The sequence below is a fragment of the Porites lutea genome, chromosome 13 (genome assembly GCF_958299795.1).
Source record: "Porites lutea chromosome 13, jaPorLute2.1, whole genome shotgun sequence".
Classification (NCBI taxonomy): domain Eukaryota; kingdom Metazoa; phylum Cnidaria; class Anthozoa; order Scleractinia; family Poritidae; genus Porites; species Porites lutea.
This window is the reverse complement of record NC_133213.1, coordinates 20,130,650-20,143,608: the sequence shown is the minus strand read 5'-3', so window position 1 is coordinate 20,143,608 and position 12,959 is coordinate 20,130,650. Positions and strand designations below refer to the sequence as shown.

Sequence of the window (12,959 nt, the reverse complement as noted above, 5' to 3'; positions counted from 1 at the left end):
ATCCTGGATCCGCCCCTGCGCATCCCCAGCAACTTCCGACAAAGGCAAGACTGAACGCTGAACGGGTTTTGTTAAATGTGGAAGTTTCGCTTGTGATGTGCCGCCGAGGCCTTCAAATTAACCCTGACCCGATCAGTCAGGTTTGATCAGTAGGACAAAAATCATTCATTTCGCTTTTTTGAGTGGCATTCTATATCCAGGGTTTCCAAACAGTTTAGTAGGATCTATATGGGGGGATCTCAGGGGGATATAGTCAAGGGATCTTGTTCTGAAGGTTCTCTCCTAGACAAGGAGGGGAGGGAATTCATGACCGTTCACGGTTAAGGCTGTAGTCAATACCATCAATATGTATTTGCCTGAAAACTGTCCAACGTGCTTAATCCATCATCTTGGCTCGTAATTAAAAAACCATTCAAAATAAAATAAAATGTCACGCGTGGAACGTAACTTTAAAGGAGCCCTAAAAGGGGCCCCGTAAAAGGAACCCTGAAAGGAGCCCCGGAAAAGGGGCCCCGTAAAAGGAGCCCAATGAGGAAAGAAAGAAGACAAGGGAGAATAAAAAGAGGGAAGGGAGAAAGCGGACAAGCAAAACAAACAAACATTAACTAAAATAAGCAACTTTTATAAAAGTCTTGTAAATATATCGAAAAATTAAATTACAAGGTAGTGAAAATATAGTAACAAGGGTTGAACAGTTAATATTAATTCCAATTAATTAAATATATGAGTTCAAAGTAGTAAATTGTAGTTTCTTATCATTTCAGAAATACTTCATAGAAAATACTTTTCATCCAACAAATAATAATTAACTGTAGTTACAAATGTACACAAATATCTCCGTTAAATTAATTGTCGAATAGTTCGATTTGTTTTGAGCAATGCGCAGATTAGACAAGAGATTACCTAAGGCAGATGAACTGACCAAGACCAAGTCCAACCAAGACGTTAGTTTCGTCATGTGAACTCATAACTCCTCGACTCATACCAGGTTTTAAAGGGCTTACTTTGTTCACATTAAAGGGGATGGGTGCGATTTTGGAATTTCGTGAAACATAGTGCTTCTAGCAAATAAAGAGGAAAAAACCACGCTGGAGTTACGGTACACAAACTAAGGTTGGAATATGTAAAGTGACTGTTTGGCATTATTACAAATTGTACTGTGCTCTGATCAAATATTTAGGGTCTAGTTATTTTTGATGACTCATGCTATTAATACAATCTCAACAAAGTTGATTGCATAACTAAAGGAGGCAGGAGAGGAAGTAACAAAGTTACTTTCTTTCTTTCTACATTGTATCCTCACTACACCAAATCAAAGAACTATTGCTATAGAGGTGGATTTTTTTCTCAAACAACGCGCGCCCTCATTGGTCATTTCAAGGTCACATGATACCTATTATGACGTGTTAAAGAATACCCAATTCTTCATGTGTTGCTATGCCTGGAAAAGATAACCTTGTCCAGCGTGGAAACACATGCGCAAGTAGACACCATTACCCAGTAGCTTGACACCTCTCTGACCAAGGCAAGGCCAAAGAATATCCTACCGGATAGTTGCCTAAGTTTTGGCCTGTAGAACAGGCGTGATTTTATCGCGTTTTTCTGGCGAAAGAAGGCAAACGCGACCCGAGCGAGGACACGAGACACGCGCGACGAGGTAAGGCGCCTTCTCCCGTAGCGCGTGTACAGCCCGCCAAAGTTTCAGCTCTTCGACAACGCTGTCCAATTCACTTTAACACTTGGTTTGTAAAATCGAACTTCTGTGTAACAAGTTTATACATTAGCTGGAGCACATAGTGTTGCGCGATTCACCTCAGTAGAGGCAATAGATGACAAAAACCTTTTTGGTTTGTTGAATGGCTGATATAGGCGAGAGTCCCCCAACCGATTCAGGGAGAGCGCGACATTCGCCTCTAACGGCTTACGGCCACTGGCCAAAGGGTGTGAGAGTTAAAGAAGGCCTTGTTTACACCCTAAGAAAGATGAACAAAACGAAACAAATAATATAAAGACGACGACATAAATGCGTTATATAACTTAAAAACAAAACAAAACAAAAACTGCCAGACTGTTCGGGTGTCGACCATAGTAAGTGTAATCGCGTCCTTTCAAACTTGCTCACGATTATTCCAACTCAATTTGCCGAATGAGAAAATTTTCTTGGAAATTCCAAGCCAGGCCGCACTTTTACGGACGAAGTTTAAAAATCAGTGAGAGTGATTCACTTTGATTTTTGTTTTTGATGTCGTATGGTGCAGTGACCCATAGAGAAATGTACTTAAACGTGTTTTTTGGCCGATAAAAGCTATTCTTGTTTTGACGTTCTATTTGTCGTCACTAACTATTGTGGTCGCTAACTATATAACCTAATGATTTGATGGGTATGTGTCAGGGCCTTCCAGGACCGCATACATTGGGGGCTCAAAGCCCTGATTTGTGATACCATTTGATTGAGAATCAGGTCCCTCTAGAATATCATACACGACACCACCGGTCGGGCAGGCATAGTCATAGCTGGATCCTTCAGGCGCATTATACAATGGTGCTGCATAAGACGGATCCTCCTTGGGACACTTCTTAGAGCCCTCTTTCGCTGCAATTTTCTCGAGTTCGTCCAAATCGGCATAATCAGCGTATTCCGGAGACTCTTCAGCGTCCTCTGGGGGTGGGCCTGTGGAGTATGGAGGCTGGTACTCTGGGGGGCTGGGTGAGAGGTTCCTTGGGCTTTGATGTGGATTGAGTAGAGCTAGGTATTCTGGAATATCTTCTCGCCACTTAAAGAAAAATAAAATTATTACTAAGACCAATTTGCCGTGTTAAAAGAGTGGGCAAAGTAGACATAGGCAATAGGGACCCTACCTCCCAGACACTCTTAGCCTGTTCTAGACTTCCAGGCGTTCAAGTAGTAGACCGCGGCGTTCCGATGGTGAGGAGCGAGTCTAATCATACGAGGGGAAAATGACGAGGAAAACGGGTGGAAACTGGGGCGATTTCTAGTCTCCCCCCAGTTTTGTTTTGTTTTGTTTTGTTTTTGTTTTTGTTTTTCCTCGTCAATTTATCCTGCGAGCAAGCTCTCCTATTTAGGCAAGCGAAGCGAGCCTCGCGAGAACGCCCCGGCCCCTGGCGGCTCGCTTCGCTCGCCCAAATAGGAGAGCTTGCTCGCAGGCTATCGTCAATTTTGCGCCCGCTATCTAAGACCTGTGACGCCTGGAACAGGCTAACACACTCTAACCAAACTGTATACTCTAGTAATGGCCTAGACGATGTGTGGGTCAGCTGCAACGCAGGCTAGGTAATCTCTTGCTGATTTGCGTCGCCGACCAAGAGCCATAATGGCCCCATTATGGCTCTTGTCGTCGCCCTATTCTGTCTCGTCAGGCAGGGCTGCGTTGCGTGACAAGATAGCGAACGGCTACATAGGAGACCTGGGGCTCGTTTCTCGAAAGTCCCGATAATTAACGGGCCTGGTAAGTTGTTTCCGTTTACATTAAAGATCGACGTTTCAATAGTTTTGCATCTAACATGATAAAATTATCAGTTAATGAAACAAACAATTCTTTATATTTCCATTTTAATATCTGATTTCGGGCCCGAAAAGTTACCGAGACTTTCGAGACACGGGCCCCTGGCCTTAGTTTTGACAGACCAACAAGCAAACGAAAGTGAAAAAAACACCGTACAATATGAATTGTACACATGTACAATCGAACCTCCAAGTGCGACCACCTCTCTAGACACCAAAATTTTCCCAGAAAGCTTTATAATTGAAACTTCTGGTAAACGGTCCTCGGTTTTAGAATTTTTCATTGTTTTTGACCTCTTCCAAGCGACCTTCTGATACAATGGTCTGATGCCTGATCTTTGTGTTAACTCCACGTACTTCGCTACTCAGAGTATGAAAAGATCTCTTAGAAATAACATAGATATACATATATCACTTAAAAATTGCATGCAAATCAAGGCTTCTCTGCAATGCGACCTCCTGCAGTTCGACTCCCGTAGGCGACCACTGACTCTTCGCATTTTGGGTGGTCGCTTACGGGAGGTTTTGACAATATTTTAGTGTTTCATCACATATAAAAAAAACATGAACAAAGTTGAAAACCCGACCCTTGGCCTAGTATTTTTGACGAACTTTGATATGATTGATATCGTGATGAAACATTGTTATGAGTGCGTGTTTGGTAAAAAGACAAAATAGTTTCCCGCAAGAAATTCAGGATGCAAGAATGAGGCGTTTTTATTTGATATTCAAACACGTTTAGGGCTCTTAGCTTCTTTTGTTTTAACATTTAAATAACGAATGAGTGAAAAGGAGGAAAGGTTGTCAATAAATGTACAAAGAGGTTAGTTTCTGGGTTAACTACTGGACTAACACTTGTAATGAGTTAACGTCTCAACCTAACTTTTAAATCTGTGGATCAAGTTCTATTGTGTTACCATTTAAATGAAACCTTTTTGGCAGAACTTTTGAATGATACCATTTATTTCTGAGGATTTTACAAACGTAAATTTTATTTTTCTTTGCCCACCATCAGAGGTAAAAGGGTTAACGGATGTGGCTAAATAGATTCACATTAAGCCGAGACACGCGCCTTCTCACCTGTTGAACAGTATTTTTCTGCAATGGTTGATACATCATCCCATCTGGGTTTAAACTCTGATACACTGCTGCTTTCAGGTCAGAATTAAACCGCGCACGAGCATCATCCTTGATCAAACTCTGATAAATAGGTTTCTCTTCATTTACTGTGCCCTCCGGATTATCATAAATTGGTTTCTCTCCGTCCGGCCTGTTGCCTCTTGTGAATTGGTCCCTATTGTCGTAAGTGTTTTCTCTCTGTATCCTCCTATTAGGAGTGTTAAGGGGCTTCATTTTTATGTTGTTCAAAGGCGGGGAGTCTTTGGCTCCCGGGTTCTTCTTAATAAGTACCTCTCCATCGTTGTCATATGATGTATCACCTGAATAAATGATAACAGAGTTAAAATATGTTCAAAAAGTTTAATCGCCTCAGATGGCTGCGAAAATGGTAGGGGCGATTGTAAAAAAATTCCAGCCCTTGAAAACTTATCTCAGCCATTGAAGAGTTGTTTCAATTCAATTACTGAAAATTATTGAACGCTGTTCAGTGATCTTATGAAAATCATGTTTAACTTAAAGGTCTGCGAGTTGAATCTTGCGTTTTGCTTGCGTTCTTTTGAGTAACCTGCACTGACTTGTATCCAGTTGGTATGAAAACTGTCAGGGGCTCGCAGCTAGGAGCTGTTTTCTATTACCTAGAAATTTTCATAGCTAAAAGATGGCTGAACATTTCAAGAGAACTCTTCTTTACATCCAAGATTTTAAGGCGGAGTTTTCCATTAAATTCCCAGCAAAGTTCCGAACTTGGGTGATCGCCCCCTAGATATGGCTATTACTTGTAAGAAAGGACGCAAAACGTTTCGGTTGTGAAAATGGCAACAAGAAGAAGTATTAAGAAAGTCTCCCGTTCTCGTAAATCTTTACATAGCATCTAAGATCTTCGGGAAAATAACAAGAAAGCCAACTAACTGGTTCGGAAGGGCAAAAGTTCCCCGAGGACTGCCGTACAGATAAAAACGTTAAAGCGCCACTACGAATGCACCTGCAGAGATTTAAAACGGCTCTTTAGATAGCCGGAGGGTTAGTATTAAGATTGTAGGGAAACTTGCAGTAGACCTGCACCGTTCCAAACCTCTTATTTCACTGGTCCCCTTTAATCTGCACTTCCATTGTTTTCAGGGATAGGGGCATTGTTATGTGACAATCCCTATAGTTTTCCCAGTTAATCAAAAACAATCTTTCAAATGTGGGGATCGCCGATACTTCCCTTAATACAATGTTAACACGAGCTTTAGAACAAAATGTTGGGTTACGGGAGGGGTAGGTGGGATAAACTGTTAGTAGGATCTTATTACAAACAACTGCAAGGGACATTTCTCGACATTCTCTCTTTCCATGTGGTAGATGTGTTACACGAAGATCTTGCGCCCTCAGAGACAAAGAGTCACAATATCTGTAAAAACACAAAGCGCTTAACAAGCGGGAACTTGATGATCTGTTGCGTGGATGTCCGGGCACATCACTTTTGCCCGCTCAACAACGTTCGGTGTATGTGTCAAACGGTTTTAACGCAAGTATATGTTCATCTTTGAGAAGTTACATCGCCTTTTCGTCATTCTAAAAGTCGAAAAAAAGGCAATTACGTCAAGGTCGTGTCTTTAAAATTTGAAGCCTTTTTGCTAAAAGAAAAAAAATGAGAGTGACGCAATGGATTTAGACTGACTTTTCCTTAGTAATCTTTTACAAAAACAAAAGCTATATGTCCATATAATCACCTACCTATATATCTAACAACGTTTTTGCGAGTTCTTTCTACGGGTTCCATGTAAGTATTCTCGTCAGATAAAGAATTTCTGAGTATCCCCGGAATAGGAAAGTGATTCTAAGAAAACAAGGAAAATTCTGTCAAACATGGTCAAACTATTTCAACGACCATACAATAATTAAAAATAAACAAAATGAGGTGTTTTGTTAGATAACACGAGCATATATTTTACGGGTTATGTACTGAAAATGCGAGCGACGTTGAACGAATAATCATAAAATCAGGTCAAACGTTGCTTCATCTAGTTCTCCGCCATTGTCTGAGCAAAAAAACTGCCACGCTAGAATTTTACTGTGAAAATCAAAACTCTACTGAGTTACGACGCGGCATATTGTCCGTGTTTACCTTTTCTTAAGTGGTAAAATTGGGTAAGACTGAGTCGAATAACAACATCACGCGCTAAGGAAATAATATTTGGAGGTGACCATGGGAGCCGTTAAGGTGTGAATGTCACGTGAAGACGACCATCCCATCATTAAAGCTACAGTAAAACGGGCAACAGAAACGTGCAACATGTTTTGCAACATTGCTACAAAACGAGTTGAAAAGCTATGTTACGCGTTTTACCACCCACGAGTCAAACCTGTCTCGCAACAAACAAGGTTGTTGCAAGTTGCGTGAATACTGTCTTGGATTAAATTACGCGGGAGTCACGAGATAAAATGGTACACGGTTTACTCTCTTCTTTCTGCATCAACTTTTCGCAACTTGCGACAAATACAGGTTTTAACGTGGGTACGAACAATGCTTCTCGTCTATCCACGGAACTTCAGGCACCATCTTACAAAGTCTGTCTACACAGACATTTTTGCCATTGCTAAACCTTGTCACACATATGACACAAGTAAATAGCCTTTATCCGGTGAGTCTTCTGAGAGAAATTAAAGGCCCAGCAACTAACTGAAGGCAGTAGGCTCGCATGTGACGAAGTTAACACATTTTTCTCAGTTAGAATAAAATGTGACAATTACGTACCTGTGTTCCTGTTGTTGGGTTTTCAATAACTAAACAAAAACAGAGGACAAAGAATAAGACAACAAAGTGGAGGCTTACGTAGAGGAAAATATTCTGAGCTCTTAGTTTTCTGTATCAACAAAGGATTTAAGGCAAAGTTTGCACAGACTGTAAGGTCATTCAAACCAAACAAGATCAAGCCCGAGTTGCTCAGAATATAGATGGAGATACTGTGAAAGGTTTGAATCAAGGAGTCATTTCAAAAGTAGGTTTACTATGATCGTCCCTGACTCTGAAGATGACTACCGCGCAGGTTGTCGAAACGTCACTCACTGTCAACAACAACAGTCCTATTCAGGACTACGTTCACCCGGACGATCAAACTAAACCTACTTATATGTAATGGTACTTGCCAGATAAATCACTATTCAGTGACAAAGCAGTGTTGAAGAAACCAGTTGTGCTATCCGTTGGATAGCGATTTAAGGGTAGAGATTAACGCCTGAGGAGTACAGGGGGTGGACCGATGGTCCGAAGTTGTTGCTAAAAAAATCATAGGCCTGCCCTTTGGGTGATTGGCATTAACTGTGACTTAAATGATGTGACAGATTATTTGTAGACCTTCAGTACGATTTATATCCCAAAATGACGAAACAACAACGACATTCATTAAAAAAAAAGACTCTCAGCGGAAACTTTTTCTCGACTTTTTTTCGCGTTTGGAGATAGGGGAAAAAACATTTCCATGCATAAAATGACTTTTGATACCTGTTGTTTCTGCATCGTAGTTAGCAAGATCTCTGCAAAGCACATTAAAAAGAGGCAGCGTTGAGAAACAATTTCCTAAAAATATACATTTTGAAAACTAGTCAAACTTTTTTGTCTGTCCACCGATTAAGGAGGACCATCAATGACGTCGATGTTACGATGAATGTCAGTTACGTTGTCTTTCGTTCCTGGTGCAAAAATTTACAGATATGCAGTTTTTTTAGTTCTGGTATGTTGAAAAGTCTAAACTACAAAGCGTTTTCACTCACGAGGCCAATATCCCCGGAAAGGCAGGGGCTTTTACACAACAAAAATGTTTGGCCGCCGTGAAGTCATGTGAAAACGCTCTTTATATACCGATTTATAACTTTTGTGCCGCCAATAAAACCATATCGGAGAGGGTATTAGTCTGTAACAGCACGGGTTTGTTTCGGTCAAACGTCTGTACTTTTTACCGAGAATTTAGCCTTGATTCTCGTTAGGTTTCCGTCATAGCTAGGGGTCCACAATTTAAGGGTTGACTTCACACTGTACCTGCTTTTTCTCCGTTGAACTATAATGAACCATAAACACAGAAATCCAAGGACTAAACAGCCAACAGCTGCCACTCCCGATATTACTGCAATCATTGTCATGCTAATTTCATCATCTTTGTCACTCAGTGCCTTCTTATTTTTGCTAGCCTCTTTACTCACTGGAATGTATTCTTTAGAAGGCGTAACGGTTATAGCATCTGCAGTAGCAGGCTGTGTTTTGAGTGGTGGTTTTGTTGTTACGGAACTATCAGTAGAACTCTCTATGATTTTGGGGGTCTCCGGTGGGGGCTTTGCTGAGACTGCTTTGGTGGTTTTTCCTTTACTATATGGTGCCTTGCAAAAACAATGAAGTGGTAAAAAAGTTATTACCGGAAAGCGCATTAGACTGCAAGCAGTCTTTCTTCAGATTTAGTTAGGGGAGTGCACGCGCACGCGCTCACGAGTTCAGTCACGCGCGTGGTCATTTGCGTGTCTCGCGCGCTTTGCTTGACAGACCAAGAAAAAAGAGAGACTACTCGTAGTCTAAAATCCTATATGAATCAAGTTAATCCTGGTAAATCCAGAAGGCGGAAAGAGTGAGCCTGGGTAGTGGCCTTTTCCTTTTCCTTTCTCCTTAGACTGCGAGCAGTCTCTTATTTTTCTTTTGAGTCACAGTAGATCGAGTACACGCGTGACTTTTTCGCTCGTATGCCTCAACTGTCTCCAATTTCGCAACCCCCCCCAACTGTCTTCTCTGCTTCCTGTAACTTGTGCAACACAGCCTGACCGAATATCTAGTACTTACCCCCCCCCCCCCCCCCCCCCCACCATATGACACCCTCACATCCAAGAACCAAGTGTATGCATTTCAGGAAAATCTATACTATAAACAGGAAATGCATGAAGTTCAACACAACTGTCTGCTATAGAGAAGTGTCCAAGATTTTTGCTGCATACTTTGATTTTTATTTAAAATCACACTGTCCAGACTAATCTTTCAGTTACCTTTGCTGTTCGTGTGGCCTTAACAGTTGTTTTCACTGCAGATGTCACTTTTGTCGTTCCCTTGGTTTGGGGTGTTGTTTCTGCTCTTGTGGTTAACACAGTTGCGGTAGAAGATTTTGCTGTGGTTATAGACATTGAAGTTGTCATTGGATATGCTTGAGTTGTAGGATCTGGAAAGGTCCCTTTTGAAAGACAAACTGTGTTGTTAGTGGAAGGATCCGCAGAGGACTTTATAAGTTAAGTTGATAAAAAAAAAACCATGAGCAGGGGGGACACTTATGTGAAGTTTGGGTAGAGGTGTGCCACTGAGGCCTACAAAGCCTTACCCAGTTTGAGACAAAAACCATTTGTTTCACTTTTCATGACCCTTATAGCCTGCGCAGCAAGCGTTTCCGTTTGGTTTCAGAGCAAAGAAAGACCGAGGAACGCGATTCTCGGTTTTGGCCGCGCGAGAAATGAAACAATTTTTCGCGCGGTCTTTGACTCTCATTCCTATACATATATATATATATATATATATATATATATATATATATAATTTAATTTTTAGAAAAAAATTGTTAGCACTGACCATGTAAACCTCACACCACCCAAGTTGACCCCCCCCCCCCCCTTTTCAAGGCTCTAGTCCACACAGACACCTTGTTTAAAATGCAAGACCCTGACAGCTAGACCCTGTTTAGCAGGCCACAGTTGCTCAAAAGATGGATAGTGCTATCCACCAGATAAATCACTATCCAGAGGAGAAGTATGCGGGAAACCAATATCATTGCATTATTCAGTGGATAGACATTTATCCAGTGGATAGGGTTATCCACCCTTCGAACAAATGAAACCAGTACATCCTTGTTTAGGCCAAATAAGGGGGTGCCTTGGGATGTCACTAAGATTTCAAGTTGCTGGGTAAAAACAGAGAGTAGCAGAGTGGATCCAGATGTTCAGATAAGGGGGGACCCGGTCATCCAGCCCCTGAGATAAAGGGGGGGGCTGGTCTCAAAAACAAATTTTTTCGGCCCTTTGGGCCTCAGTTTGGTCTAAAATTAAGGGGGGGCTTGGCCCCCTTGGGCCCCTCCCCTGAATCCACCACTGAGTAGGTGGGGGATCAAACAGCTAGGGATTTCTTTTGGTTCTATTTTTCTTCTATTTTGCTATGAAAGTAGCCAGGGGCCACTTTCATAATAGCTGGGGGAAATCCCTGGCCCCCTGCTCCTAATGACAACCCTGGGTGCCCATCCAGCAAAAGAGGTATAATCCATCCCAGTCCCCGTTATGTCATGATTATGTTGCATTAAATGTACTATCATCAAGTAATCTGGGGGAAGGGGGGTGTAATACTCCTTAGTGCTTCAAGAAACAGGGCAAGCTATTTACAGTTGGGTGGGGCTTTTATGACATTCACACCAACTCCTGAACATTAACAAGCTTGAAATGAATGAGCTCTTAAGAAGAAGAGAGGAGTATTAACGAACAATTGTTGCACTCACATGATTGGTTGCCTTTTGTTTTGAACAGAACACAGAAGGTATGCACTGGAGGTCCTTTGTCACATTCACCACTTAATTTTATTATGTAGCCAGAGTACAAAGATGGCATTTTTCCAGTCCACTGATGACACACAAATTAAAAGAAAAACAACAAAAATATTAGAGAAGTGGAGATTCTGGGATACTCCCCACTCACCCCTCCCCTAACACAATGCTAGTTCACTAACTTCTAGCTTAAGGCAACATAGTGTATAAGGGGAGGGGAGGGTCGACACTTCCTGTCGGTTAATTAAATTACGAAAAAGCATATACAGTTGTATATATATTTCATTATAACTAGTAATAACCAAAGGTTATGGGGTGTGGGTGACAATGACCAAAGGTCAAAATGCTTTTGGTCCAGTGCTGTGCTTTGCGTAAGTTTTACATGACAGAAAGTCAAAAGACGCATGATCAGATTAAGAGTGATAGAAGACTCAAACATGCGTGATCATGATGCATTCCATACATAATGTACATTCTTAGTGGAAGACCAAACGAATGCTGGCTACATACATGTGATGCATGCGTAATAACAACCTGGAGATTAATAAGCTCCTCTTGTCACCCACAAGAATTTAAACATTACACAAAACATAACATACCCCAAGGTTGGTATAGGGCCATTTAGGAATTCGTCTAATGTAAAATGTGTCTTTCTCTTTCCTGCCGAGATCCTTCCATAAATTCTGTTTAAGATACTGAGCGCCTGTAATATTACACTTATCTGACAAGGAACCATTCATGCCTTTAGAACCTTGTGCTTTGAGATTCAGCGTCAAAAGAGGTTGTGACTTAAGAATAGTTGCAAATGTCTGTGAACAATCTAAACAGAGAAAAGAAACTATGATTTTACCGTCATGTTTAGCTTTCCTACCTTTGAAAGGAAAAGTACAGAACGGAAATGCTTTATACAGATACATCTGGTTGTCACGCAATTCTGGAAGATTTGCGTGACGAGTGCTGTCCAGAGGCAAGGAAATGTATGTTTACATTGCGCAATAGTCTTCGATTAGACCAAGATGAATATACAGTAAATGAACTTGAAATGCGTTTATTAGGTGGATTATGAAAGGTAAATAAAATACACGTTGATGTTGTCTTATAAAAAAATTCAAAATCGCCTCTGAAAATAATTTTTCATTCTTCCCGACAGCGACAAACACGCCTTCACGCAAAGTGAAATTCTTAAAACCTCGTTTACAAAGATATAATATTCTTTTCCCTCCATCACAACGTTTTCTAAGTGCTATTAAACATTTTCTATGCACAAGCATACCGGATTTTTTAATAAAACAAAGAGCGCCAATACAGTCGAAAGCAAAATATTGCGAAACCCCTTACTTGCAAATGTTCGAAAAGAAGAATTTTCTACACAAGTTGCAGTTTTTGGAGAGGTACCCATTCGAAATGTTGAATGAGAATAAGTGCAACTACAAATACAGCATCCTAGACTACTACAATCTCCATTCCTGTCCAAACACCACTGCCTTCCATTGTCATTTCGCCGCGGACACTTTCCAAGAGGATCCATGTTCGTAAATAAGTCACGGCGGTCCCCGTGTATCACTCGTGTTACATTGAAGTGGAATCCTTCGCACGAGCGAAAGAGCAGCAAAAGGGTCAACACGAACCAATGTGGCATTCCAAAATTGCTAATTCCCATTCTCTTTCTTGGATTTTGAGCACCAAAATGGATTAGCGCCTAACAACAAAAAAATTGAAATATAATTCCTCCTTTCCGGAATCTGTAGATTCACGTCTATATCACGTGTCGTCTCTCTCCG

General features: G+C 41.2%; 1 protein-coding gene across 1 annotated transcript; it reads right to left on the bottom strand.

Moving 5' to 3' along the window:
- Positions 1–606: 606 nt before the first annotated feature.
- Positions 607–12,899, bottom strand: LOC140922521 (uncharacterized). The gene is made up of 10 exons (XM_073372500.1): positions 12,517–12,899; positions 11,778–11,998; positions 11,134–11,254; positions 9,650–9,831; positions 8,664–8,998; positions 8,130–8,161; positions 7,383–7,411; positions 6,362–6,464; positions 4,604–4,962; positions 607–2,774 (listed from the first exon to the last, which is right to left on the bottom strand). The coding sequence occupies exons 1-10, from the start codon at positions 12,836–12,838 to the stop codon at positions 2,367–2,369; spliced, it is 2,112 nt and encodes a 703-aa protein (XP_073228601.1). The 5' UTR covers positions 12,839–12,899; the 3' UTR covers positions 607–2,366.
- Positions 12,900–12,959: the final 60 nt, after the last annotated feature.

Coding starts and splice junctions, on each gene's coding strand:
- LOC140922521 (XM_073372500.1), bottom strand. CDS start 12,838: ATGGGAATTAGCAATTTTGGAATGCCACATTGGTTCGTGTTGACCCTT. Junction 9,832..11,133: donor AACAAAAGGCAACCAATCAT/GTGAGTGCAACA, acceptor GTCTTTCAAAAG/GGACCTTTCCAGATCCTACA. Junction 7,412..8,129: donor CTACGATGCAGAAACAACAG/GTATCAAAAGTC, acceptor GTTTTTGTTTAG/TTATTGAAAACCCAACAACA.